This window comes from Seriola aureovittata, chromosome 10 (genome assembly GCF_021018895.1).
Source record: "Seriola aureovittata isolate HTS-2021-v1 ecotype China chromosome 10, ASM2101889v1, whole genome shotgun sequence".
Taxonomy (NCBI): domain Eukaryota; kingdom Metazoa; phylum Chordata; class Actinopteri; order Carangiformes; family Carangidae; genus Seriola; species Seriola aureovittata.
Window position 1 is genome coordinate 7732026 of NC_079373.1, and position 25796 is coordinate 7757821.

General features: G+C 38.5%; 1 protein-coding gene across 2 annotated transcripts; it reads left to right on the forward strand.

The window, feature by feature from the left end:
• Positions 1–399: 399 nt before the first annotated feature.
• parvg (parvin, gamma) lies at positions 400–11902 on the forward strand. 2 transcript variants are annotated; one of them, XM_056388273.1, is made up of 13 exons: positions 400–666; positions 1420–1509; positions 1872–1936; positions 2580–2682; positions 2903–3046; positions 4707–4822; positions 4925–4980; positions 5068–5102; positions 5206–5267; positions 6597–6665; positions 6776–6877; positions 8024–8096; positions 10587–11902. In XM_056388273.1, the coding sequence occupies exons 2-13, from the start codon at positions 1446–1448 to the stop codon at positions 10658–10660; spliced, it is 963 nt and encodes a 320-aa protein (XP_056244248.1). In that variant the 5' UTR covers positions 400–666; positions 1420–1445; the 3' UTR covers positions 10661–11902. The 2 variants fall into 2 exon arrangements, with proteins under 2 accessions (XP_056244248.1, XP_056244247.1); XM_056388272.1 differs by having other exon boundaries at positions 401–666; positions 1403–1509.
• The last annotated feature ends 13894 nt before the right edge of the window (positions 11903–25796 follow it).

Sequence of the window (25796 nt, forward strand, 5' to 3'; positions counted from 1 at the left end):
GTGGTCCTTTTTCTTTTCTTCAACAAGGCCGGTGCACATACAGAGCTTGTTGTTTTGTTGTCTGTATCTTTTTCTCTCTTCTCGTCTTTTGTTGTTGGTGTTGGAGAATGGAGAGGGCTGGAGACCAGATGACAGCAAATTGATCTGGCTGGTCACAGATGGAGACGTGTGAGTCGAGCCTGAGTGGTTCAGACCTCCGAGTGTCACGTTTCTCTCGGCCCTCCTAAGTGTGGTTTTCCAAACAATACATTTGTAACCAAGATTCCTCCTTGTTCTCTTGCCCTCGACACGTACTTATTATTAAGATCTCAAATACGGTGCGTGACACAAAACATAAACGCCCTCATCAGAAAAAGGCCCTGCTGCAAAGCCAGTATCAAAAAGAGGAAGTGCTACCTTCTTTTTTGCCACATCCTCTTATTTGTTATCTGTGCTTGTCTTCCCTTTCGACCCTGTGACATGCTATTTTCTTTTAAAGCAATTGTTTGAAATTGAGTGCAGTCAGACCTTTTGCGCTGATAGAATTCACAGGAGCTTTCATTCAGATTGAGTGCTGCCCTCCACTTCTTATATCACCGTTCTGACAGTTTGTGGAGCTGACATCTGTTCAGGAACTCAGTGCAGCTGAAGTCACCCAATTCCATCGAGACGCTCAGAGTGGTGAAGGTAAGCTTGTTCAAAAAGACTTTTGTTTATGACCTTGTTTGAAAGTTACTGTCAACCTCAGGAAAAGGAAGCCACACACACATAAAACACACAGAGAAAGAAAAGTTGCTCATCGAGGCTTTTCTCCTCTCCAGATCCAGGAAACAACAGTTTGACACGCTCCAGGTCACGTCTTGTCAGAATGTGTTACTTTATGTGTTTGCTATAATTTGTCTAAGATCATGATTCAAAATGTTTCAGATGATTCAGAGGGAGAGCTGCAGCCCTGAAAATCTGTGGGGATCTACTGTACTGCACCTCATCTGTTAAGTGCTGAAGGTGCCACTGAAAAAAAAAAGAGAAAAGGAAGTGAAGAAACTACACTTCTTCCTTTTTCACTATTATAGGGTTTTCGCCAGATCTGTTGCTAAAAACACAGGCAAGCACACAGGCCGTGTGCTTGCCTGTGTTTTTAGAAACTTCTAACACCCGCAGTCATAATAAAACCATTTTGAGAAGCAGAAATTTGGAGGTACAAGAATTTCTGTCAGTGCAATCAGTTCTTTTGCTGCTGGTCGCAAGAAACTCCCTGCAGTAGTCAGAAGTTAAGCAACATGGTCAAGGACACTTACTAAGCCCCTGTTGAGACAGACTTTCTGCCAAACATGTTGTTGGAAAAAGTGTTTCTTATTTCAGCTGTGGTTTATATTTAAGCACTTCCACTCAATGTGTTAAAGCACAATTGACTCATCTGCAGGTTTTGTTGACCTGCAGTGAATATCTCCTCTCGAGGAGGAACGATGGAGGCTGATATCTTTGAGTATCACAAAGAGGAGGACACTGTGAACGTTGAGTCTTTCCAGGGTATGTATGCATCTGGTAAGCTGATAAATATCCTGCTTTAGAGTGGGATAGACTAAATATTAGAAACACCTCTCAGTTTAATGCAATACAATTCAACAGTACTACAAACTGCAGCCCCCAAAATGAGCTCTGCTATTCGGTTTTCATCTTGTATAAAGGAAAGGAAACTAATGGCTGAGAGGAAAAATACATCCAAAATGCATGTAGGGCATGCAGTGTAAATGTAAAGTACCTGTATTGTAATTAAGGAGCTACATCTTGCATTCACAACATTAATAAAATATAAATGGCCTTGTAAAATAGATAAGTAAAATGTATGATGAATGCTAACTGACCAGTGCAGGTTGTGTGTGTTCACACAGGGGAGAAGAGAAAGCTCATTCAGCCAACGTCTTTGAAAGACCCCAAACTTGAAAAGCTAAAGCAGGTAAGAGATGAATTCCTGATAGAGCTTTGTTTGAATCTCTGTCTTCCATTCAACATTTACTGTAACATCAAAGCCCATCCTTGACAACCACAGATCCAAGAATCCCTGAATGTCTTTAGTGGGCTGGAGATAAATGCTACACAGGAATTACATTACAGAGCCTGCATGTATGTGTGCCGTGAAGATCATGAATAATATCTGATGCAGGGAGAGAGGTGGAAGGATCAATGAAACTTTAATGAACATAATTATCAGAGGTGATGGGAGACAGATTAGAGAAGAGCGAGGACCCAGCAGAGTCTTCTGGATCAGACTTTAAAACACAATTTGATTGGAAAAGATAGACGCTCAAGTGCTTTGTGCAACTGGCAATGAATGAATAAATAATCCTGGCATATATTGTTTGTAGACTTTGGAAGGAAAAGAAAAGAAATATTTATTTTTTATTTTTGGAGAGCACAGTGTGTTTGTCATCATTTTCCATCCACTTCAAGAGCATATTATCTCTGAAAATTGATTAAGAGAATTTACAAAATGAGGTTTCATTCTGTTTCTCATCTGCTACACTGGGAACCGAAAAATGTATAAAAGGAGATGAAAGTGTTTGATGCATCTCACTGTGTGATGAATCGTGTCTTGTTAGGTATTGATTGACTGGATCAATAAGACTTTAAATCCGGAGCACATAGTGGTTCAGAGTCTGGAGGAGGATCTGTATGATGGACTGGTGTTTCATCATCTGCTGTGTGAGTTAATACACATTTGTATGATTACACTGTCGCCCCCATTTATATTTCATTTAACATTAACATACTTCAACTTAATCATAATTTAAATTAGACGATGAAAACTAACAAATGGTTCCCTTTCAAGTTCTCCTAAAAGTTGTCAGCTCTGCTATCCAGAACACTGCTCTTGCCAGTATAACTCCAGCCTTTACACGTAATAATTTCCTGATTTCTCCAGCCAGGTTGGCCAGTGTGAACTTGCCCGTGGAGGAGATATCACTGACCAGCGTTGCTCAGATCCGCAAACTGGAAGTGATTTTGGCGGAGTTGGACCAGAGACTGGGACTGCGGGACAGCAGCCAGACCAAATGGAACATCAAACGTGAGTCATGCAGCTGACCGGCCGTCACCAGCACAGCAACAAGTGGACAAATGTTCTGTCCTGGCAACGACTTCAAATTACAACAGGATTTGGTGCTAGCTCAAGGGTGCCATGTTAGCTTATACCAACTGTGAGGGATTTTGGAGGAGATAAAATTTGCTGATATTACTGGGTTCTGCTTTAATTATCTGTCAGTGGATTATTTACAAGTGCTCAATTATGGAAGCAAAGAAGGGCCATAATAATCGGCATTGTTATAAGCAACTGAACACTTGACTGTGAAACTCAAGAGTTCAGCGTTTAGTCAAAACGCTGAAGAATTTCTCTCTTATGGATCATGTGACTTAAAAAAACACAACCTGAATATATCCAGGATTGATTGATTATTCTTGGAAACCTGGATTTTCAAGTTTGAATTTCTTATCTTGAATTTTGGTGAATTTCACCAGTCTGAGCAACATGAATACACTTTATTGATTTTTAAGACTATTTATTTATTTTGAACTTGCACCACTTGAAATGAAAAAAAGGGGAATTCAAATTGTAGCATTTCAAATGAAGTGGTATTTAGATGTCAACATATTGATCTAGTGACCCTCTACTGCAACTTACTTTAAGTTTATTCCACTTGGAGACATAAGACATAAGGTCAGATGGACAGTCATTACACACAATCTTGCTTTCCTTTTCCATCTCCTCACTAAAGTAAAGAGTCAGTTTTTCTTTAACATAAAGAACTTACAGCTTTCAGCTGTTGAAGCTTCTTTTTACCAGAGTCAGTACAAACACAGCAGGTGTGGTTGACTGGTCATTGTGACTTTGTTAAAAATCACAGTGTTCCGCGGTAGGGACTGAATTCAGTGCTAATCTTCATCAGCATTTTCATTATTATGAAAAGAGACAACTGTGACATACCGTCGCATGTATTGAAGACACACAGCAAGTTTACATCATGTCTGTTTTCTTCAAGCTACAAAAAAGGAGAGTCTCTGGAGAGTTTTAACTCTCAAGTAATGCATGCTGGGAAGTCTGTTACTATTCTAGTTTTGTTTCTTGAAAAACTTCATTTAATGGGTCGATTTAACTCTAGGCAGTTCATTCATTCAAATCATCATTTCAAGTCAAAAGACTTAAAGTCAGAACAACTCAACCTGTTCTTTCCATTCTGCTGACACTGTGTAAATGTAGCTCTGCTTTCAAGGTCCACTGAGAAGGGAAAAACATCTGAAGAGATCAAAACCCCAGCAACACTTGTAGTGTAACAAACAACTTTATTGCGAGACCAACTGAAACACACTGGTGTCTCAAATGAAGTTGTTCTTTATACTCCAAGTTTTGCCCTTTTCAGACTCTGCCACTAAAAATGAAACCTACAGTATAGAGAAGTACTTAAATAATACAATGTAAACATAAAATGGCTAAAGGTGAATAAGTGCCAGCCATAAATATGATAGAAAACAGGCTTTGATTTTGTGAAAATCTAAAGGTTTATAATTGATAACTTTTAAGGATTATAAGTTCCACAGCCAGGTGCTCATTGTTTTATAAGAATCAAATCCTTACAGCCTTACTTTGCTTCCATACTGAGTGGTGGACAGTTCTGTCCAATCACTGCAAGTTGATTTCTGTGGTGTTTTGGTCTCTGCCCTTCGTCTGTCAGTCATCCACAACAAAGACCTCCTGGCCACTATTCATCTGCTGGTTGCCATGGTGAAGTGTTTCCAGCCTGAACTGGATTTGCCACCGAATGTGAAGGTTGAAGTTGTGGCAGTGGAAGTGAGTTTTAGCTCGAGCTTTAGCACCTTTTCCTGCTCCAAATCTGTTTCAAACACACCTCAATTTTTGCTCAATTTTTGGTTGACTCCAATTTACATCCAGGTCAGCAGCAGGGGAATCAAATCAGATGTACAGACAGAGGTCCTAACAGAAGATACGTGAGTAAATTGCTTCCATGTGTGGTTCTGTAGATGTGTGGAAAAAACTCAGGGTTCACCTCATGTTTTTTTTTTCTTCTTCAACAGAAACACAGGCTCAGACTCTCTCAGCAATACTGAAAGTGAGTAAGAGCGGTCCGAAGTTGAGCTAATGCGACATCTTGAATGTCATTCAATACAGCCTACGATGACTTAACACACTTTTCTGGCTGTCTGATCACCCAGGGGAAGATCCCATCGAGCAACTGCTGAAGCTTGAGGCTCACAAGGTCAACACGGTGAAGAAGGTATGACGGGGAGTGAAGGAGAAGTGCTGAGGTAGTTTAAGGTGTTAACTCTCTCACCTCCAGTGGCAGTGAGAGAACAAATTTTGTAGTGTTAAGACCAAGCCGCAATCTCCGGGGGTTAAAAATGAAGCTGTACAGAAGAAATAAACATGTTTGCAGCCTGGTACAAAAAACAGTTTTGGTCTCTATAGCTAATGTCCTCCTTTGTGGCAACTGAACAGGGATGAATTTTTATATAACTCACCCATTTCAATTTAAGGCTTAAAGTACTTGAGGGTGTGGCACTCTGACAGGTATGGGAGCGTATGCTTGCCACAAACTGGCACTCACCAAAGTCTTGGCTCCCTGCACGGCCCACCTCTTTGCTCACTTTTGGATTCGCCGGGAGTTAGTCGAGCACTGCCAAGATGGCGATGGTGGAACAGCCCACTCTGAGCTTCAAAACCGCTCTTCAGAAACCTATGAGCGATGACATGGAGGCTACGTCCATCTTTATTTACAGTCAATGGTTAAGACAGGAAAAAAATAAGCATGATATAATTATCAACTTAACCTGTACCTGAAATACAAGGACAGTGAATGTAGATTTAGGATCAAATGTGCACAGAATTCTTTCTTTTTGGTATTTTATATTATTTGGAGCTGTGCTTTTAGGGAATAGATCAGTTTATTTAAAAAAAAATGTTTTATCTCATAACTCACTTCACTTTTTAGTCTATAAAACATTAGACAATAGTGGAACCTGTACAAAGCCCAGGGTGACATCTTTAAATTTCTTGTTTTGTCTGACCAGCAATTCAAAACTTTAAGATATTCAGAAAAATATTCAGAAAGGGACTTCATCCACCCCACAGCCCAAAACCTAAAGATATTAAATTTACACTGATAGAAAATAGGAGAGCAGAAAATATTTGTTCATTTAGCTTAGTTCACATTTACCTATAAATAGCATGACTCAGGGATAGTAATGTCCTTCGCTTGCTAGTCTCACAGAGCCTAGAATCAATGCAGTCTCTTGTTGCTTGATAAGCGACTCAAACAAGCAGTTATTAAAATAATTGTCAGTTAATTTTCAGTTGTTTGACTAATCCGTTAATTGAATTGCTTCAGCACTAATTTCAGGGCAGTCATGTGGAGTGCAGAATCAAAAAGCTTCTATTCCATTAGGGGTCTGATATTATCATACCTCAACCTGTTGACCGTAACAAACAAAACACTTTGTCAGGTTTTGATGAAGAATGGAACATGTTTAATGCTTTAATATTTCTGCTAAATGAGGTCAGATTGTATTTCAAACTGCCCTACCTCCTAATTTTTTTCCATTTTCAGGCCATTTTACACTTTGTCAACCAGAATATGTCTACCATGGGTCTGCAGGTGGCTGATATGGACAAACAGGTAAACAAACAGCTGAAAACAGTTTTGGAGCACTTACAGGCTTTCCTGTGGAAAAAAACAGAATCATCACTGATTACCTCCTCTGAGATTATATCACCTCCTGTGTCTAGTTTGCTGATGGTGTGATTCTGCTGCTGCTGATTGGACAGTTGGAAGGCTTCTTCGTCCCACTCTGTGACTTCAACCTGACCCCTGTCAATCACTCTGAGATGGTACGGACTCAGTAGAGATTCACAACACATTAATAAGGGAAGTGCATCATCAGAGAGATGATGCGTTTACACTGGACAGAGGCACACACACATACACAACACTCAACTTTATTAGTAAATATCATCAACATCAGCCTGTAGATGCTCACAGGTGCTATGGGTTTCATTTGCAATATATTTATTTATTAAAAATCAATCAACTAAAGAAAAATGACCACTTTCAATAATAATTCACTTAATTTTATAACTGCGGTTTTGTGAAAGTATAGATTTGTGGCGCCTCCATTAATCTAATTCAAAAGTAAAAAGATCATAAAACATTTTTTTTCATTTCTAATTTCAGCTAATGTAATTTCCCACAAGAGCGCAGTGGATAATGAGCGACAGTACAGAAACCTGATCCAAAATCATGCCTATTACAATGCATCGTATGATAAAATTAATATTTTACTATTCCCATAATAAAAGTAGATGCATAATTACTACTGTGTCATGGCTCACTTAAATGATATCTTTTATCTCACTTTACTTGAAGCAATAGGATGAGTCCATGAAAAAGTTATGACTCTTTTATCCCAGATATGATGAGCTCATGACTTACTTATTGTATAAAGACACTGTGACACTCTATATTAGACTCTTTTTTTTATACCTTAAAAACTAAAAAGCCTCTGGTAATAAACATTATATTTCAGCTTGATTTATAATACATTATAGCGGATTCTTAACTGTTTTATTTATATATATATATATGTATATATATATATATATATATATATATATATATAAAATCTTTCTGAACAGTATGTATGAACAATAGAAATCTATCAACATACAGTGGCACATTGAATTTTAGTTTCTATTTTAAATTCAGTTTTAAATTCCTTTAAAGTTCTTTAAAGGACACGTTCAAAATTTTGGGTTAGGGTTCGTAGCAAGGGTCAGTAGCAAGTATAAATAACTATAGCGGCCACAAGACATCGTTATAGTGAGATATTACTAGGTTCACTGGAAACCTACTGTATATGAGTTGGTCTTGAAGAAAATTTACAACAGTGTTGTCTGTACAAATATGTGTACAGTGTTAAATTACTGAGATGAAAATGTGATGTATTGACTTTGTGTTTATGTCTCTTTAACCTCTAGCTTCACAATGTGACCTTGGCCTTAGACCTCCTGAATGATACGGGCCTGCAAATGCCTGGGGTTAACCCACAAGGTGAGAAAGTTCACTGTTCACACCATACACACTCTGCCTCACTGACAAGTGATTTTACTCAAATTAAAATGTCAGGCACAGAGTGTGAAAACAACAAAAACAGAAGGTCTGCAAGTAAAATGATTGGAACAGAAAAACAGTGGAGCTTCAAAATGACACGGCAGCGTCGGACTAATTCAGATGATATCCTCCATCAAGAGCGTTTATCAGGATGACAGGAAAACGCCAGAATCTGTTTGTCTGGTGAGGAGGGGGCTCACTCTGGTAGTCTGAGTTAATCTCAACTGCTCGGTGGAGTGTGAGTCTGACAGTGTTTTGGAGGGAAAGATGAAATTGCTTGTGGAATATGAATGAGCGCGACTCTTGTCCCGATGAGTATCACTGCGAATGATTGGCTCGGCCCAGAGTCATCATCATTCATTTAGAGATGAGCAGCCAGGGGGACCGTCCTAAGGGGACTATGTCACTGTGGCACCCACGATAGACACAGAGATTTAACCTCACTGTTATGGCTATATCTGCTTTGCCTTTGTGTGTGTGTGTGTGTGTATGTGTGTCTGTGCGTGTTTGTCTGCAGAAAGATATCTTATCTGTATTCATGAGCACTGCTACTGTATAACAGCAAATCCCAGAAATATTCTGATTGTATCTCGGCACTGAAATTTAGTGTTTGTCAGTTCCAGCCTGCAACTATTAGTTATCAGATCTCAAACCGTAATTCTTTCAAAAATAATGTAGCAGGAAGAGCATTGCTTTATAACCAGATTTTCCAGTTTGCATTTTTGGAAATGAGATTAGCATAGCTTTTTTGTACACTGTCAATTACCACATTAAGTGAATCAAAAGTCTATTTCAGATACAAATCTAAATAAGTAAAACTAATTTTGGGACTTACAACATTTAAGTACCTCTTTATCATTATTTATGCTGTATGACACAAACAACTGATTTAAAAAATCTGTAAAAGACAACCAATATAACAAAGGAATTCAGGCCATGAGTCAATAAATTCACCTGACAAATGCCTATTACCATTATCAATTAATCTACCAAGTATTAATCAATTATTGGTTTTGTCTATCAGAAAATCGTGAAAAAAATGACTATAATGTAAGACAAGGAAAAGCAACAACTTTTCACATCGCAGTTTTGCTTGAAAAACCTTCTTTTACATCACTGCATAAAACATATTTGTATTAAGAGGCTTACAGTTATTAGTGAGTGAAAGTGTTTCCTGTTCAAGTCCAGTCAAGTCAAGTTATAGTCAAGTTAGACAAAATTAAAGCAGTCATGTAGTCATATTAATAATTGAGGGGACTTAAACGCAGGTATAAAAAGATGCGTCTCAAAATGGGATTTATTAGAAAATACATGGAGACCTTAGATTGAGCAGTAAACTGTTACAGTCTGGGAGCAGTGACTGAGAAGGCTTAATCACCTTTATTTGACTGGAAACATGAAGCAAGGAGTAAACTTATCAGAACATCTGAGGAGTCTGGATTTACTGTGGGGACTGAGGAGATCAGAGATCTAAGAGCCCCATCCAACATCTATCATATGAATTGGAAAAGGCAGACCTTATCACCCAACATCACTAATGCTCTTGTGGCTGAATGGGAGCGTATCCCTGCAGTCAGGTTGAAAAAGCTTAAATAGCAAAGGCCGTAGAAAGCTACTGTAACAGCATATGACTGCCTTTATGTTTAATAATAAGATGTTCAAAATCACAGATGGGTGTAATGTTTGGAGTCCACTTTTGGCCATGTAGAGTAAATCACTCCAAGAGGAGAAGAGTAAAACAAAGTGACTGTCTTGGGGAGTTACCCACTTGCCTAAGTGTGTGAATCAATCAATAGCAAATGGACCTACTTCACTTCCCTGCAGATACATTATTGACAAGATGCTGGGTAATCTCTCTCAGCTTCAATCTCCCTTTCACAATCACTAACACACTAACTCATCCCCACAATATTGCCTGCCAGCCATATACTGTAGCCTGTAATTGTAAAATAAGTCCTTAACATGATAACTGTTAATGTAAGGACCAGCACAATTAATCTAAGCCAGGAGCAAGTAGCTAATTTAATTCATTTTTAGTATCTTTTTAATTACGGGCATAATTGCTGTGATGGAATGAGGAATCCCAGCACTCCAGGTCTAAAACGGGAGCGCACTGCATGCATTAATTAGGTTAGCCAGTCGTGGAGTCAATCTTTATGTCACATTCATTCAGTTAGTGCATCTCACAACTGAGAGCAATTTTGTTGGGATCTCATATCACCAAGGACATATTGATTAAATTTCCATCTCATGTTGTTTTTTTTTTTTAGTCCTCCTGATCTATGACCTGTAAGGACGGATTTGTAAGAATAGTTATTAGCTAATGTTGGTAAAAGCATCCTCTTATTCTCGCTGCCTCAGTGGCTTTGTGGATGCTGATGGTACATTGTAAACATGCACTAAATGTCTACTTTGGGGATTATGTGACAGATATCGTCTCTGAGGACGTCACTGCCACCTTGAAGGTCCTGTATGCCCTCTTCAAGAAGCACAAAGGGATATGACAGAGGACAGACAGTTGAAGAGGAGTTCAGCAACTGGAAATACAAACAAAGCTGAAGACAGGTGCTGTCATTGGCCAGCTTGTGGCTTCTTCTGTCTCTAAACTGTTGCATACACTGTACATTTAATTATTTAAAGGGTGAACTTGCCTTTTTTTGGATATTTTGTTGATGCTCTCAAGCTAATTTGAAAGAAGTAGCTTTAAAGGAGCTATTTGTAAGTTTTGCTCTTGCTACATAACCAGAGTTAGCATTAACAGCTGTTACTTACCTGGCTAGAAGAAACATTGAAAGTTCAGCATCAAACTTCAGTCCTTTACTTGCCAACAGCTGTCTCCAGTGGTGGAAAGCAATCCCAAATGTTAACTCTTGTCTCTGTCATGTGTTTTCTTCTTCTCAAGTTAGAATGCTAACTGGCCAGCCCTTTCACTTCCCAATCTGCCCTGCAGACATAGCGCTGCTCAGAGGTAATATAAGAGGAGTATAATAACCTCTTGTCTTGTAAACACAACGATGGCTGAAGCTCATGTCAAGTGACAATAAAGACTCTTAAATAAACCTTATTAAATTTGGTCTAGTTAATAAATTAACTATTGTGGCAGGTTCAGTATGTCTCTGGCTGGCAAGCATGTTAGCGAGTAGCTCACCAACTAGCCCTGCAACTAGTCACAATGTCACCAAGTTGTCAGCACCACCTATTTTGTGAGGAGAGGCAGATACAAGGCGAGGCTACCAACCAGACAAAGTGGACAAAGAGCGCCAAGTGGGCAACTGCCCCAGGCGCCCAGGGGTCTCAAGAAAAACCCCAGTTTTGTTTTGTGTCAATAGGTTTTATATAATTTGCTAAATTGCCAAATTTTTGCGGAATTTTCACCATTTAAGCACAAAAATCAATTGAGCAAGGCTCTGCATTATTGGCTGTTCTTGTGGACCGGTGCATTTGTAGATAAATCTGTCTTTTGCCTTCATGGCCCTTCATGTTAAAATTTTGTTGACAGTTTTAAGACAATGTGTTTAAGTATATGTATATATCCCCCTTTTTTTCTACGTTCACATTCAATCAAAATATATGTGGCATAGATGTTAGTTTAACCCAGTGTTATTTCCTGGTCATTTGCTGGGAAGTCTTTTTCTCTCATCCTGTTTCCTTTTCAGTCTGGCGCTGCTACAACACGGTGCTTTCCATTCTTACTGTAAAAATCCCCTGTCCTTCACTGCCAATTCACAATAAACAATGTGAATTTCTTCCTCTGTTTCTTCCGTGTGTCCCTGCTGACAGTGTGTGACCTCCCATGTTTCTAGTCAGTGAATGCAGTTGTCATTTTCAGGAAAATTGCGAGATTGTTTTTCCATCAAGTTGTTCACAACTCAATGTCACACAAATGTAGAAAGAGTGCAGCAGGCAGCCACGGAGGGAGGAACCGAGATTGAGAGACAGACAATAGCTGTGGTTCCATCAAAGCATATAGTGCAAATTATGTGTTGAATTCAAAAAGTCGACTAGAACTAGAAAATCCATTTAATTATCCTCTGTGTTGCAAGAAAGTGTAATTGAAAAGAAATGTATGCAAGCCATTGGTGGTTTGTTTGTGGAAATTTGTTATATTTAGCATTTGAGCAACTTCCTTAGTGTTGAATAATGATATCTGTCTACTACTGCCTCTCTGGTTTTAGTCTTGTGGATTTAGTTTGTATTTTAGCAGACTGCAGAGCTTGCTTCTTTGTTTTTGGCAACACTAAACAGTGGCAACAACCACTTCAACACTCTCCAGTTTTCTTGCAGATGTTTGTTGACATTCATGACGCCAATTAACGCATTTCCACCAATGTGATGGGAAATATACCCTAATTCACACTTACTTTCCCCTGACATTTAAAAAGGTTTGCTATTGCAAGGCAGTCAGATGGAAACGTCCACTGTACAGTGACAAAGATTCTGTGGAGTTAAAGTTGTTATAATCAATATAGATATGACACTGTGAAAGTGGTCACTGGTCGTGATGAACCTACACAGATTTATCACACAAATCAGCAGCTCCCTTAAAGTTTCAGCTCATCGTTTAGCTGTCTGGCCACAAATTTACTGTTTTGGTTCACCACTCTCATAATATTGTTTTTACTCACAGCTAGGGCTGCACAATTAATAGAAATATAATTGAAATCGGAATATGACCAAGTGCAAGAATCAAATCGCAGGAGCTGAGATTTTTTTTTGATAAAGGATAAAATATGTCTCAAACCATATTGTGCATTGTCAGCATTGTGGTGCTACCGAGACGTCCCGGCCTATAAATCATAATCTCCAGACGCACCAAAACATGTAAACATGTTTGTTTGGTACAAAACGAACAAAAAACAAATTTTTCTTTTGTAAAAATGAAATGCAAAAACGACCATTCCAACTGAAAACGCAATATCTGCCCAAAATAATCGCAATGTGATTTATTTTGCATATCGTGCAGCCCTAGCCGCAGCAGGCGTCTGTTATCGGGTCTAAAACCATGCAACCTGTTCAGCTCCAAACAGCAGACAGGCAAAGTTAGTGACTAGCAGGTGAATATAGTGGAACAATTAACAACTAAAGAGCCATATATTTCTCTCAGGGATTGGTAGAGACCAAAAACAGAACTAAAGGAGAGTGGATATTGGACTTCACCAGAGGTTAGAAACACAACTCCAAATGGATGCTCGTGTTGCTCAGTAACTGCTGGATGTGTGAATAAGCAACAAGTTAAGCTTTAAAAGGTGATGATGTGTCCATGTTTTGTTCACAATTTGTTTCCGCTGCCGCAAAGTGGCCAAAAAGGTATTAGAGGTTTAATTGGACATGTTGCACCTATACATAATGTAATTTTCCATTTCAGTGAACAGTTCAAGCATTATGTATATTATCCAAATGGCTTCTCCTCTCTTTTCATATTTACAACCCTTGAACTCTTCATTTTGAGTGATTGTAAACTAGATGTTCTTGTTGAAAATTGCTTTATAATAGGCGAAACCACGGTTGTGCACAGTAAAACAATGAATGAACAATGAATGTGTTCCTTCCATTTAAGGCTTCTCAATACAGGTTTCAACTATCTGTATGGAGCCTTGTGGGGGTTCGGACACAGAAGTCTTTTCACACGTAATGTTACACATACCATCCACTCATATGTTTGCTTCCTCTCTCTGACGTTAAGGTGGTCCATATAAACATGTCACTCATTCTTTCTGCATACAACAATGCTGAGCTATATGACTACCTGCTTGTTTAACTCCTTCTTTACCTCCCCTGCCTCCTACTCTATTCACATTAAGTTGTATGAACATGTGTCATTATGTTATATGTTCATATTCATCAAATGCTGTGTATATCAGGGTCAGTCAGGAGGTTTTTTGAGCTCATGGACATTTTGCTCGGGTACGTTTCAGAGCATCATATGAGCAGGGACACATAACTAAAACGCGTGTTCTTGTTGCCATAGGTGATTAAAAGCTTGATGCAAGTGTCCTGAGTGAAAGGTTTGTTTTGAGGCAACTCAGCCTTCAAAGAGAATCAGTAAAGGACATGGATTGAAAACATACAAACATCCAGCCTATTCTTTATCCGTTGGTTTATCCACAGTGTGGAGGTTGCGACGTAACAGTCTTGTTTCAGAGATAATCTACGGCGATCATGATTTATCTGTTTTCCTGAAATGATAAATGCCTCGTGTACTGTAAATGGCGATTCTGCTCTACTTATCCAGTGAGGTAGGTAATATTTATTATCCCTGAGGGGCAATTTATTGCACAGCCAGCGGTAAATACTATCATCAACAACAGTCAACACACAAACCAATCCAGACACAATTTACACAGAAAACATAATTACATAATATTGCTCAAAACATAGATACTTTATTTTTGCCTGTGGGGAAATTGTTTTGCAGCATAATCACAAGGCATTTCACCACAACATCACAGAGTCATGAATCCTCATACACGTATACATGTCCATACTGGCTCTGACTGGGTAAGGCCAATAGCGGTGGGGACAAATGAGTTTTTAAATCTACTGGTCCTGTATCTTGGCAGAATATTATCTGTGACCAGATGGCAGCATCCTGAAGTCACTGAACAAAACTGACTGGGCCTTCTTTGTGGGTCTGACTCAGTACACAAAGGAGAGGTCATTAAGGTTTGTGCCTGCAATTTTCCTCTAACCTGTTCCTGTTTTTCAGGGTAAATGACCCAAACCAGCAAATAAAAGAGAAGGTTAAACAGACTCAGCGAAATGACAATAAAACATTATCTTTCCGTAAAAACATTCTGGTAGGTCTTGTTCTGTGTTTATTTGTGCTTTTAAGCTTGTGACTGATTGAATTGTGATCCTAACTCATAAGCATGTGAACATTTTCAGAATAATGAAGCAAGATGGATAAATCAAAAGACTATGTCTATGTGGCTCATGTGCAAACATTTGTGTCCTCTTGGACTTGCCAGTCACTGATCTTTGTGACATTGGACAAAGTGAGTAACAAGTCAAATAAGATTAATGTCTTTTAGCCACTGTATGAATATCAGCAAAAAGGTCATAGCTTAGTCTGTCACCAGTTTCTAATCCATCAGAACAAACAAGGATAAATTTCAGGATAAACGTTGAAGGGATTAAACCTGTTCTGCTCCAATGACAACACCATCTTTTCCTTCTTCCATTACGATGACACATCACCGGCACTGACTCCTCGACATTGTAACAGTTTCTGTATAATATATACATTATATGCAAGAAATAAGTAACTTATAACTATTAGGAAAGGGCTGAGAATATTACAGAAATATTTTCATACAATTTTTGAGGCTACAGTGAGTGTGCTGTAGTGTATGGGGTGACCTCACAGGAGGATTTCTCATAAACGGTTTCAGGGAAAACAAATACTGTCTCTGTGCATAGAGGCCCAGCGGACAAATAGTTGTCAGAGTTCGTCCAAAATGTTGACAGGAAACATGAGTAATCTCTGCCTCCCTTGTCACGCTGAATAGATGCATCCCTGCGCATGAAAAGTGGAGCAGAGCCAACAGAGCAGCAGCAGAGCACAGAAGTGAAACCAGTGGTTACTCTGCCGCTGCTTTATGTATGTGCATATGTTTATGTTGGCTACCATAACTGGGTTGCATTATCATAGGGGGTGTTATTCTCAAAAATCAAAAGACTTGATACTACTCTTGTAAGTAAGTCAAAGTCGTGCCTGAGATGTGTTTCAGGCACATTTATTCTAATAGCACAGTTTATAAATTACTCAACATAAAAATGATGAGAGGCAGATGATAAATAATTAGAAAAACCTTTCACAACAAGATTTTGGATTTTTTTTTTTATATGATAAGCTCTGGAAACAGTGTTAAAGATTAAATTAAGGTTCCCAACCTTTTTGGCTTGCGACCCTATTCTAAGGGCTCCTTGTCAAATGTAGAAAGTGACGTCTCATCTAACCTTCAGGTAGTTAAACTTCAGAGGAGATTCAAGTTTTCAATATTTCACAATAAAAGTAAAGTTTAGAGAAAAGCCAAAAAAAAAAAAACAAACAAAAAAAAACAGATTTGTGTATCAGAATTGTTTTATCTTCTTTCCTCTTTAATACTTTCACAAGCCCCTATGAAGTACTTATACTGTAGCTAGCTCCACCTCAAGCAGCTGCAACACTAAAATTATGCCGAAGCACTGATGCATGAACAATCTAATAATGTCAGATATCTCACCCATAGACGACATAGGTAGTTTTGAATCCAGACTTTTACTTGTAAGTGAGCATTTTTGCATGAAGTTCTGGCACATTTAAAGGTGTTGTTGCAGAAGGCTGATTACTTACAGTATGAGACCGTTTTCAAGGTTCAAGCAGCTAAACCATCCATCATTCACATCAGACCGCTCAGCCCAAGTGACCAAACTGTCCAACATTTGATCCAAACTAATTGCCAACGAGAATTGAGAAGAGGAGAAAAAAAACCTGTCCGTCTTTGTTTCCAGAGTAACTGCAAGTGAGGAGGAACTGGTGGAGTTCAATCAAGGTTCAGAGACTGGAAGGAGGTCAAAGTTCACCTCCTCTGTTGCCTTAAACCAGTGGGGACTTTCCAAACTTTGTAACTTCTAATCTAATGGGATGTAGGCCTACAACATCAGACATCAGACATGTCGGACTATTTCACAGTTTCTCTGTTTATAATGAGTCTTGCATCAGTGTTAAAGAATAACAAGTGTTTCATGTGTGCTGCCACACTCAACAATCATTATGGAGGTTATGGTTATGTTTCAAATGCGCTTATTGTAGAGCTGGGAGCAGGCGAGGAGGTGTGTATGAGAACCGCAGGGGGAAATCACGCTGCGCAATAATTTCATCAAATACAAGATCTCCTGGCTTTGTAATTGTATTTACGAATAAATGATACACCTATTGCAAAAACTGGTCATTTCTGGCCCATATATTTTTTCCAGTTTAGTTAAATATATCAAAAGCTTAAACTAATTTAAGAAAATAGAATTCTTTCAAAGTGAAGAACAGGTTTTTTTTTTTTAATTTTCTAAAAGTATTTCTTGATTTCTAAAGAGGTATGTATTTTATGGAAATACCACTGAGTCATATAATTTATGCCATTTTTACATGATCCCTAAAGAAAAAATTGCCACCAGTTTCTGCCATTAAAAAATAAGAACACTGTTGTCATTTGAATTCTGCCAGAAAAACAGCCCATTATTTTCTCCTGAGAGTGAGCTTGTTATTTTTGCTGAAAGTAAATTATACTGAATATCCACACTTCCTCTTTGGTGCTGTGACCTCGGAGGATATAATGAACAGTGATTTAGAGTAAGTTCTGTTTACCCTTATTTTTTATGCTTGAGGGAAACTCTCTTCTGAATTTGACCCACCCTCAGTATATATAGTGAGCCCGGGCTGTAGTAGCTGAAACCAAACAAGCGGGAGGTCTCTGTCAGGCAGAAACTCACGCGAATACAGAGGAGAGAATACAAAATCCAAACAGAAAACAACCTTCTTACTGCAAAGTCATATAGTACCGTTTAATAATAATCATCATCTGTGTCCCTACCAGTGGTGTAACTCTGGTACATGGTAAAAGCAATTTTACTCTCCTTTTTACTTCAAAAATATCGCAGTGATCAATATTAAATAAATATGGTAAAAGATATTATATATTGAATGAATTATGAATGAATGAATTATTGCACACAAATGCATCATATAACCATTACATTATGAACTAATCGAATATATTTTTCATGATTATGTAATGTTTCATCCCACCTCTTTTAACCAGTATACAGCAGGTAATTTTCAGTCAAGCTGTATTTATTTTTATATTTTATTTTTTTCCTCCAAGACTGTTTAATTTCATGTTATGATACATCTTTGCAAAGTCTGTGTCTGTTAATAAAATAAAATAAAATAAAAACAAACAAAAATGTGATTTGTTGTTCCTTTGCTCTGAATGGCCAGCTACCTGTTTAGACATGCCTTCGCTTAGTTTTATTTATTTTTAGCTTTATTTTTGTCTGTTCTGTTCTGCTTTTGTCTTTTATTGTGAACCACTGTGATGTCTGACACAACAAGGTGCAGCATAAATTAATTTTATAACTAGCTTTCCCCCCGTTGTCTGGATTGACAGACTTTGGGATGAAATTATGAAAGAAAATTGTAATTAGTAAAATTAGTAAAAAACATAAAAAGGATTTTGTGAAATTACAACCATCAGAATGAAATGAAATAAAACTTTTATTCTGAAAAGAAGCAGGATGAGTATCTATTGGTACTGACCAATCAGGGCCGCCATACAGAAAATTTACGCTATATCAAACGCACCTTTTTTACAAAATGGCGGTCTTTTTAAACTGTCGACACCTGCACAGTCTTTAAGTTAACATTTAACTGTAACTGTAAACACTTCTAGAGATAATGTAGAGTCTTGTCATGTTGTTGCGGACGTATTTGTGAACTTGTAAACGTGTGACAAGTGTTTTGGCTCACGGGTTGTTGAACTCGTCCTTACCCGATATATTCGCCACCATCGCCAGTTGTTCCCAATCTGAGATGCCAAGACACTGCGTCACCTCACCCAGGTAAATTTCCCTTAGTTGTTTATGCTGACATGACTGTATGTAGGCCTGTTGAGTTACTGTTTGTTTCTTGTGTGGCGGGGAATATCGATAAACTATGAGGCTGGCTTCTTTATTTTTCACTCAGCTGTGCTTGATGTCTTGGTTTCTTCTGTTTTTTTTCATTGTTTGTTTTTGTTTTTAAATGCTGGTCGAATTTATCTATGTGCAGTGTTGGCATTGATTTTATATGTCAATTAACTTCTTGAAGTGGTTTTTCTTTTGGTTGATGTTTGCCCTTACATTACGATGCTTTCATGATGTTGCTTTATATAGTGATCATGTTTGAGTGTTAAGATTAAAATTAATGGCTGAATTGATTTTGTGCATATTGTAAATATTATCCCCCCTTGTTTGTTGGTGTTGTTTTGGACGCTCTTTAGGTCAGTGTAGTATATTGGCTTTAGGGGCATAATCATGACTGCACACTAATCATTCACATAATTATGTCCTTTTAATACTGGTTTCATGGGGAGCTCTGAATGGCTTTTGTTACATTTTCTCCACACATATTCATGTGAGCTTTACAGAAATATGTCAACTCAAAGCAATGGGTTTTTGTGACAACTTGCTCTACTATATTCATATCAATTACATCTTAACTGCTGAGCTCCTGTCCCACTGTGTCATTGCTGTTACAATCAGCCACAATATGGCTCATACTTTTCATCATTTGCTGCTTATCAGTGCTGCATAACATTTCATAAGAAATTATCTGCTTAAAGCATTGTATATTTGTGAGTATAATATGCTTAATTATGATCTGCTGCATTGATGGAGTGCCCTAGCCTGCTGCTGCAAATCGTTTGGTTTGTGATGTTTAGTTTTGTTTGTCTCAGTTTACCTGAAGGTACATTTAATGCAGTTTTGGGGGAAATAAATCTATTACTGTCACTACTGGTTGAACTTGGTGTTTGCTCTTGGGGAGTGACGACAAAGTAGATGCCAAATATTGACTCCACAGATAATTCGTATAAATTTGTTCCAATGCGAGATCGCAGACTGAGCTCTAATTTAATGACAAAAACCTTTTTGCAAACTACTATGTGCCAATATTTAGGTAAAAACTTGTTCCAGGGAGCACTTGAATATCATACATACAACACATTTGCCCAAATCATATGCCAGTCTTTCTCTGTCCTGTTTCTTTGTAGAAATTAGGTGTGGTCACTACAGCAGTAATTCTGAAACACTCACATTGGCTAATTTAAATGGATGCTTTAATGTGGACATTAATATCTACTTCAGATGGATCTTAATGCAGTGTCAGTGCCACAGAAGATCCGGCCTGAGCAGGAAGGGAATCGGAGACATGAAACCTAATGGAGTTTTAATAGATAAATGTTGGCAGGATGTATCTCAGACTCCTCAATAACAGCAGGATGTGGAAGTCCAGACAACGGTTTTTAAATGAAGATGGATGGCAGCAATTGGTTTCATATGCACAGATGGAAAGAGCATTGATTACAGGCATACATGAAGGAAGAGGACACGGATGGAGTGAATGAAGAAAAGATGGCAGGATGAAAAGGCAGTTTGAGGAGCTGAACCTGGTCAGAATGATTGACAGAGGTGGATGAGGGTTGGGTAAAAGTAGAAGTCAGAGATCATTAGGAAAGCTGAAAGGGACCTTGACAACATGGTAACAAACTTCTTGGTTGCCGGGGGACTTTGACGCTAGTGGGCAGCAGCAGGTGTCCGATTTGAAGCGAGGTGTTGAGGTCTGACACGTCCTATCACTGTCTGTCTTTTGCCTTGGTTTTTTACATCACTTCTTTTCTTTAATGATCTTTCCGTGTTTGCCAGCTTCGGACGTGGCTTTGTCAGTTTCAGAAGGTCACTGCTTTGAGGCTGGGTGAATCATCTTATGGTGTGTTGATTGACCATAAAAAAAAGCCAACATTGCTAATTCAGAGGCTTTTTGAGGCCCCACACTGACAAAAGGGAGTGAAAGCTTATCAGGAATCAAAAACATGGCAGAATACATCATAAATATAAAGATTTGGATTTTGTTCTCTAACCTCAAATCAGTTGGTAAAGAAGAAAGTTTTTCTTCGTTTTTGCTGAGGTTAATTATTATTATCAGGATTATATTGGCCATAACTCGTTAATCTAAGTCCAATCATCATTAAACTTGGTAGATATTTTCAGGTCGTGATAAGGAATAGGCCTTCTAAAGCCCTTTGAGCTTGACCCATAGCGGGCACCACAAATACAAAAAATGTGTACCTCAAAACCTGGTGGACAGAATTTCACCAAATTTGGTACACATGTTCTGAGGGCAAGTATTAACCAAAATCTGAAGTGCCCTATTGAATGATGAAAGTGGGCGGGTCGTATTAATCCTTTGCTCAATTTGCAGTGAGCTGGAGTGAGCCTGAGACACGAAAATTGGCATCATAACTATGATATGAAAATGCTGCACAAAAATATGACCCCCTTACGTCACCTGTCTTCTCCTTTTGTTTCAACTTAGAGGAGAGAGTAATTTTCTATGGAACTTTTGAATTGTTTTATCTAGATTTTACCTGTAAAGCTCACATCTGTCTTCAACCATGACGCTCATTAATAGACTCCTAAAGACTTGGTACTCTCGCCTTGACTCCTCTCTTGCGCTCCGATCCTCTCCTCCACCGGCACCTTCCACTTGTGCCTGAGAACTAGGCCTACTTTCAGTCCTGACAAATTAACCGTATCTCGTCAGTAACATGAATTAACATTTTTTTTCCCATATTAGAAGAACTAATGATGTCTGCACTCTGCACTGTTTCACCTGCCCTTTTGTTTCTCCTCCTCACAAACTCTTTTTAAGATTTGAGACATTTCTGCAAAAAAACCCCCAAAAAACAAACATATACGACGGGATGTAATGTTAATTTAGGGAAACTTTTCAAGAAGCTGGGTGTGCTTGGGTGTAAAAGAGATGATATTCACTTGTTTGAATAGCAACAAAATCAGGTCGCTGCCTCCTTCCGCAGGAACAAAATCCAGCGCGTTCGTCTTCTTCTTCTTTTGCAATTTCGGATGGCTATGCCTGATGCATGGATTACGATACAGCGCCACTACATTGCCGTTGTTGCATGCAGCCACGATTGCAGTTACAAATGTCAAATCCACGAGTACCAAAAGAACAAGTAGGCCTACTAGAATTTTATTGGGAGGCGAAGGCGGCACGGAATTTGACGGACGCGGCTGCCTCGCAATTCTCTATGCAGGAAAAACCCTGTTTATAACAAAAGAACAATACAAATGTGGATCTCATCCTTCAAGGCTTTAATTTAAGCATAATACAATTGGTTAACTGGTCAAACAACATAATGCATGTGGTTAATTGACCAAACAACAATATAAACATTTCCTAAAGCTAATAGTCTATAAATGTGGATTGCACAGCAGTTCTTTGACTGTAATAATAATAATATGGACATTCTGGATGTCATGTAGTGTGTGTTACCTCGTGTGAAGGATGCTGACAGTATGGTCACATGAAGGACATTGGCTTAAAGTCTACATGTTACATTTCTACCATTCTATAGGATAGAAGTTTGGGATTGAACTATTACATAGAAACATCTCATGAGTTACAGAACAGTTGGATATTTAATTATATATTCTTCCTCAGATTTGTGTCTGTGAAGAGAGTTCTGCTGGTCACTACCCAGGATTGGTTTGTGGGTTGTAGTTTATGACTCTAATCTAGAGAGGGACGTGCGTGCGTGTGTGTGTGTGTGTGTGTGTGCCCGTGCCCGTGCATGGCACAGAGAGGCCAGGATTCACACTTTAGTGATAATCAGACCTTTAGGTGTCACTTTCTATACAAGAAACAATCAAATCTCATTAGACAGAGTCTAATTGTTACAAACTGGAGATTTTGTCTATGTTTTCCAGTTTGCTGCGTGTCCATTGGTTGATCCTCTGGAGCTGGTCATTCGACCATTGGTCTGGTTTTGTGTCCCTCTGACATGCTAACAGCATGGTCTGTTTGTGAGAGAAGGGTCCTTTGTCTCTGTTCCCTATCAATTTGATAATTAAATGGTGGGAAGTGTAACAAAGTGTCAATTTTGGTTCCTTAACGCTGCATGTCCTTACAATGAACTTCTTTAATGGCATTTGACTGATGCCAGGTATGTCTGCTACATTGGTCATGTTAGGTTTAATACAAACTGTAATATGTACATGCTTTACTGTATGATGGTATTTTGGTACATGAAAATTGGCATCATAATTACAAAGTATGGAGTCATAGGCGTGCCATAAAAAAGAAAATAAATGTGGAAATATAAACAGGAATGAATAAATTAATGTGGAAATATATAGCGAAATAAACAAAACAATTAAGAAATGCTTTTACCTATTACTTTTGATTTTTCTGTAAAGCTTTTGCTTTTACCTATATTGCTTTTACCTATTGGGTTGCTTTTACTGTTAGGGCTGCCACTAATGACTATTTTTCTAACGATTAATCTAAACGATTAATTTTTCATCCAGAAAATCTAAGTGACATGTTGGCATGGTCATTAATCCCTGATTCAGGCCTGAACATTTTCTCCAACACTTATTTAGTATAAATTCTCAGGCAGCATCAGACGAATTATGACTTTGAGAGTATTTATCAGCTACAAGGACAAAAGATATTAAATAGCCTTTCTTACTAATTAATAGACAACACTTACAAATGATGTAATTCTTCACATGTTTGTGACTGATCTCGCTGTGCGCCATAAAAGATAATAATCACTAATAACACTGTGCTTTGTACAGATTCAGAAAGCAGCCCTCTCTGCACTTAGGGGGGATTTCCAACAGGGGATTTCATCCCCTCAACAGAGTTGAGGCGAGGTTAAAAACTGCAATAAATCCTCAACCGTAAACTGTAGGTACACATATAAGATATCGATCTCTTTATTGAAACCTTGGGACACACGTGTGTGTATACATGTCTTGCTGTGGTTGTGGTTTTCAAAGAACTTCTTGAGGGATACCTGCAGTGAGGACAGTTAGGATAATTCTCTACAACATGAGGGAGACTCGAAGTAATGGTCTTTCCTCATTCTTTCACTTTACGATTGACATTTGCTTTCTCTTTCTACGGAAGCTGTTGTTGACACTTGTTTCAAACTATTTTTTTTTCTCAGTCACAGTACACAGACACACCTCTTGCAGTCTAGTATTTACAGTTGTGCTCATAAGTTTACATACCCTGGCAGAATTTCTGATTTCTTGGCCTTTTTCAGAGAATATGAATGATAACACAAAAACTTTTCTTTCACTCATGGTTAGTGGTTGGGTGAAGCCATTTATTATCAAACTACTGTGTTTGCTCTTTTTAAATCATAATGACAACAGAAATTACCCAAATGACCCTGATCAAAAGTTTACATACCCCAGTTCTTAATAACGTGTATTGCCCCCTTTAACATCAATGACAGCTTCAAGTCTTTTGTGGTAGTTGTGGATGGGGTTCTTTATTTTCTCAGATGGTAAAGCTGCCCATTCCTCTTGGCAAAAAGCCTCCAGTTCCTGTAAATTCTTGGGCTGTCTTGCATGAACTGCACGTTTGAGATCTCCCCAGAGTGGCTCAATGATATTGAGGTCAGGAGACTGAGATGGCCACTCCAGAACCTTCACTTTATTCTGCTGTAGCCAATGACAGGTCGACTTGGCCTTGTGTTTTGGATCGTTGTCATGTTTTCTGATAACATGCTGCATTCATCTTGCCATCAATTTTGACCAAGTTTCCTGTGCCTTTGTAGCTCACACATCCCCAAAACATCAGCGATCCACCTCCAAATTTCACAGTAGGAATGGTGTACCTTTCATCATAGGCCTTGTTGACTCCTCTCCAAATGTAACGTTTATGGTTGTGGCCAAAAAGTTCAATTTTGGTCTCATCACTCCAAATGACTTTGTTCCAGAAGTTTTGAGGCTTGTCTCTGTGCTGTTTGGCGTATTGTAAGCGGGAGGCTTTCTTCTGGCGACTCGACCATGCAGTCCATTTTTCTTCAAGTGCCTCCTTATTGTGCATCTTGAAACAGCCGCGCCACTTTTTTTCAGAGAGTCCTGTATTTCAGCTGAAGTTATTTGTGGTTTTTTTTTTGCATCCCGAACAATTTTCCTGGCAGTTGTGGCTGAAATTTTTGTTGGTCTACCTGACCGTGCTTTGGTTTCAAGAGAATCCCTCATTTTCCTCTTCTTAATTAGAGTTTGAACACTGCTGATTGACATTCTCAAGTCCTTGGATATCTTTTTATATCCCTTTCCTGTTTTATACAGTTCAACTACCTTTTCCCGCAGATCCTTTGACAATTCTTTTGCTTTCCCCATGACTCAGAATCCAGAAACGATTCAGGCCTGAACATTTTCTCAAACACTTATTTAGTATAAATTCTCAGGCAGCATCAGACGAATTATGACTTCATTAGAGTATTTATCAGCTACAAGGACAAAAGATATTAAATAGCCTTTCTTACTACTTAATAGACAACACTTACAAATGATGTAATTCTTCACATGTTTGTGACTGATCTCGCTGTGCGCCATAAAAGATAATAATCACTAATAACACTGTGCTTTGTACAGATTCAGAAAGCAGCCCTCTCTGCACTTAGGGGGGATTTCCAACAGGGGATTTCATCCCCTCAACAGAGTTGAGGCGAGGTTAAAAACTGCAATAAATCCTCAACCGTAAACTGTAGGTACACATATAAGATATCGATCTCTTTATTGAAACCTTGGGACACACGTGTGTGTATACATGTCTTGCTTTGGTTGTGGTTTTCAAAGAACTTCTTGAGGGATACCTGCAGTGAGGACAGTTAGGATAATTCTCTACAACATGAAGGAGACTCAAAGTAATGGTCTTTCCTCATTCTTTCACTTTACGATTGACATTTGCTTTCTCTTTCTATGGAAGCTGTTGTTGACACTTGTTTCAAACTTTTTTTTTTTTTCTCAGTCACAGTACACAGACACACCTTTTGCAGTCTAGTATTTATACCCCTGAATGTG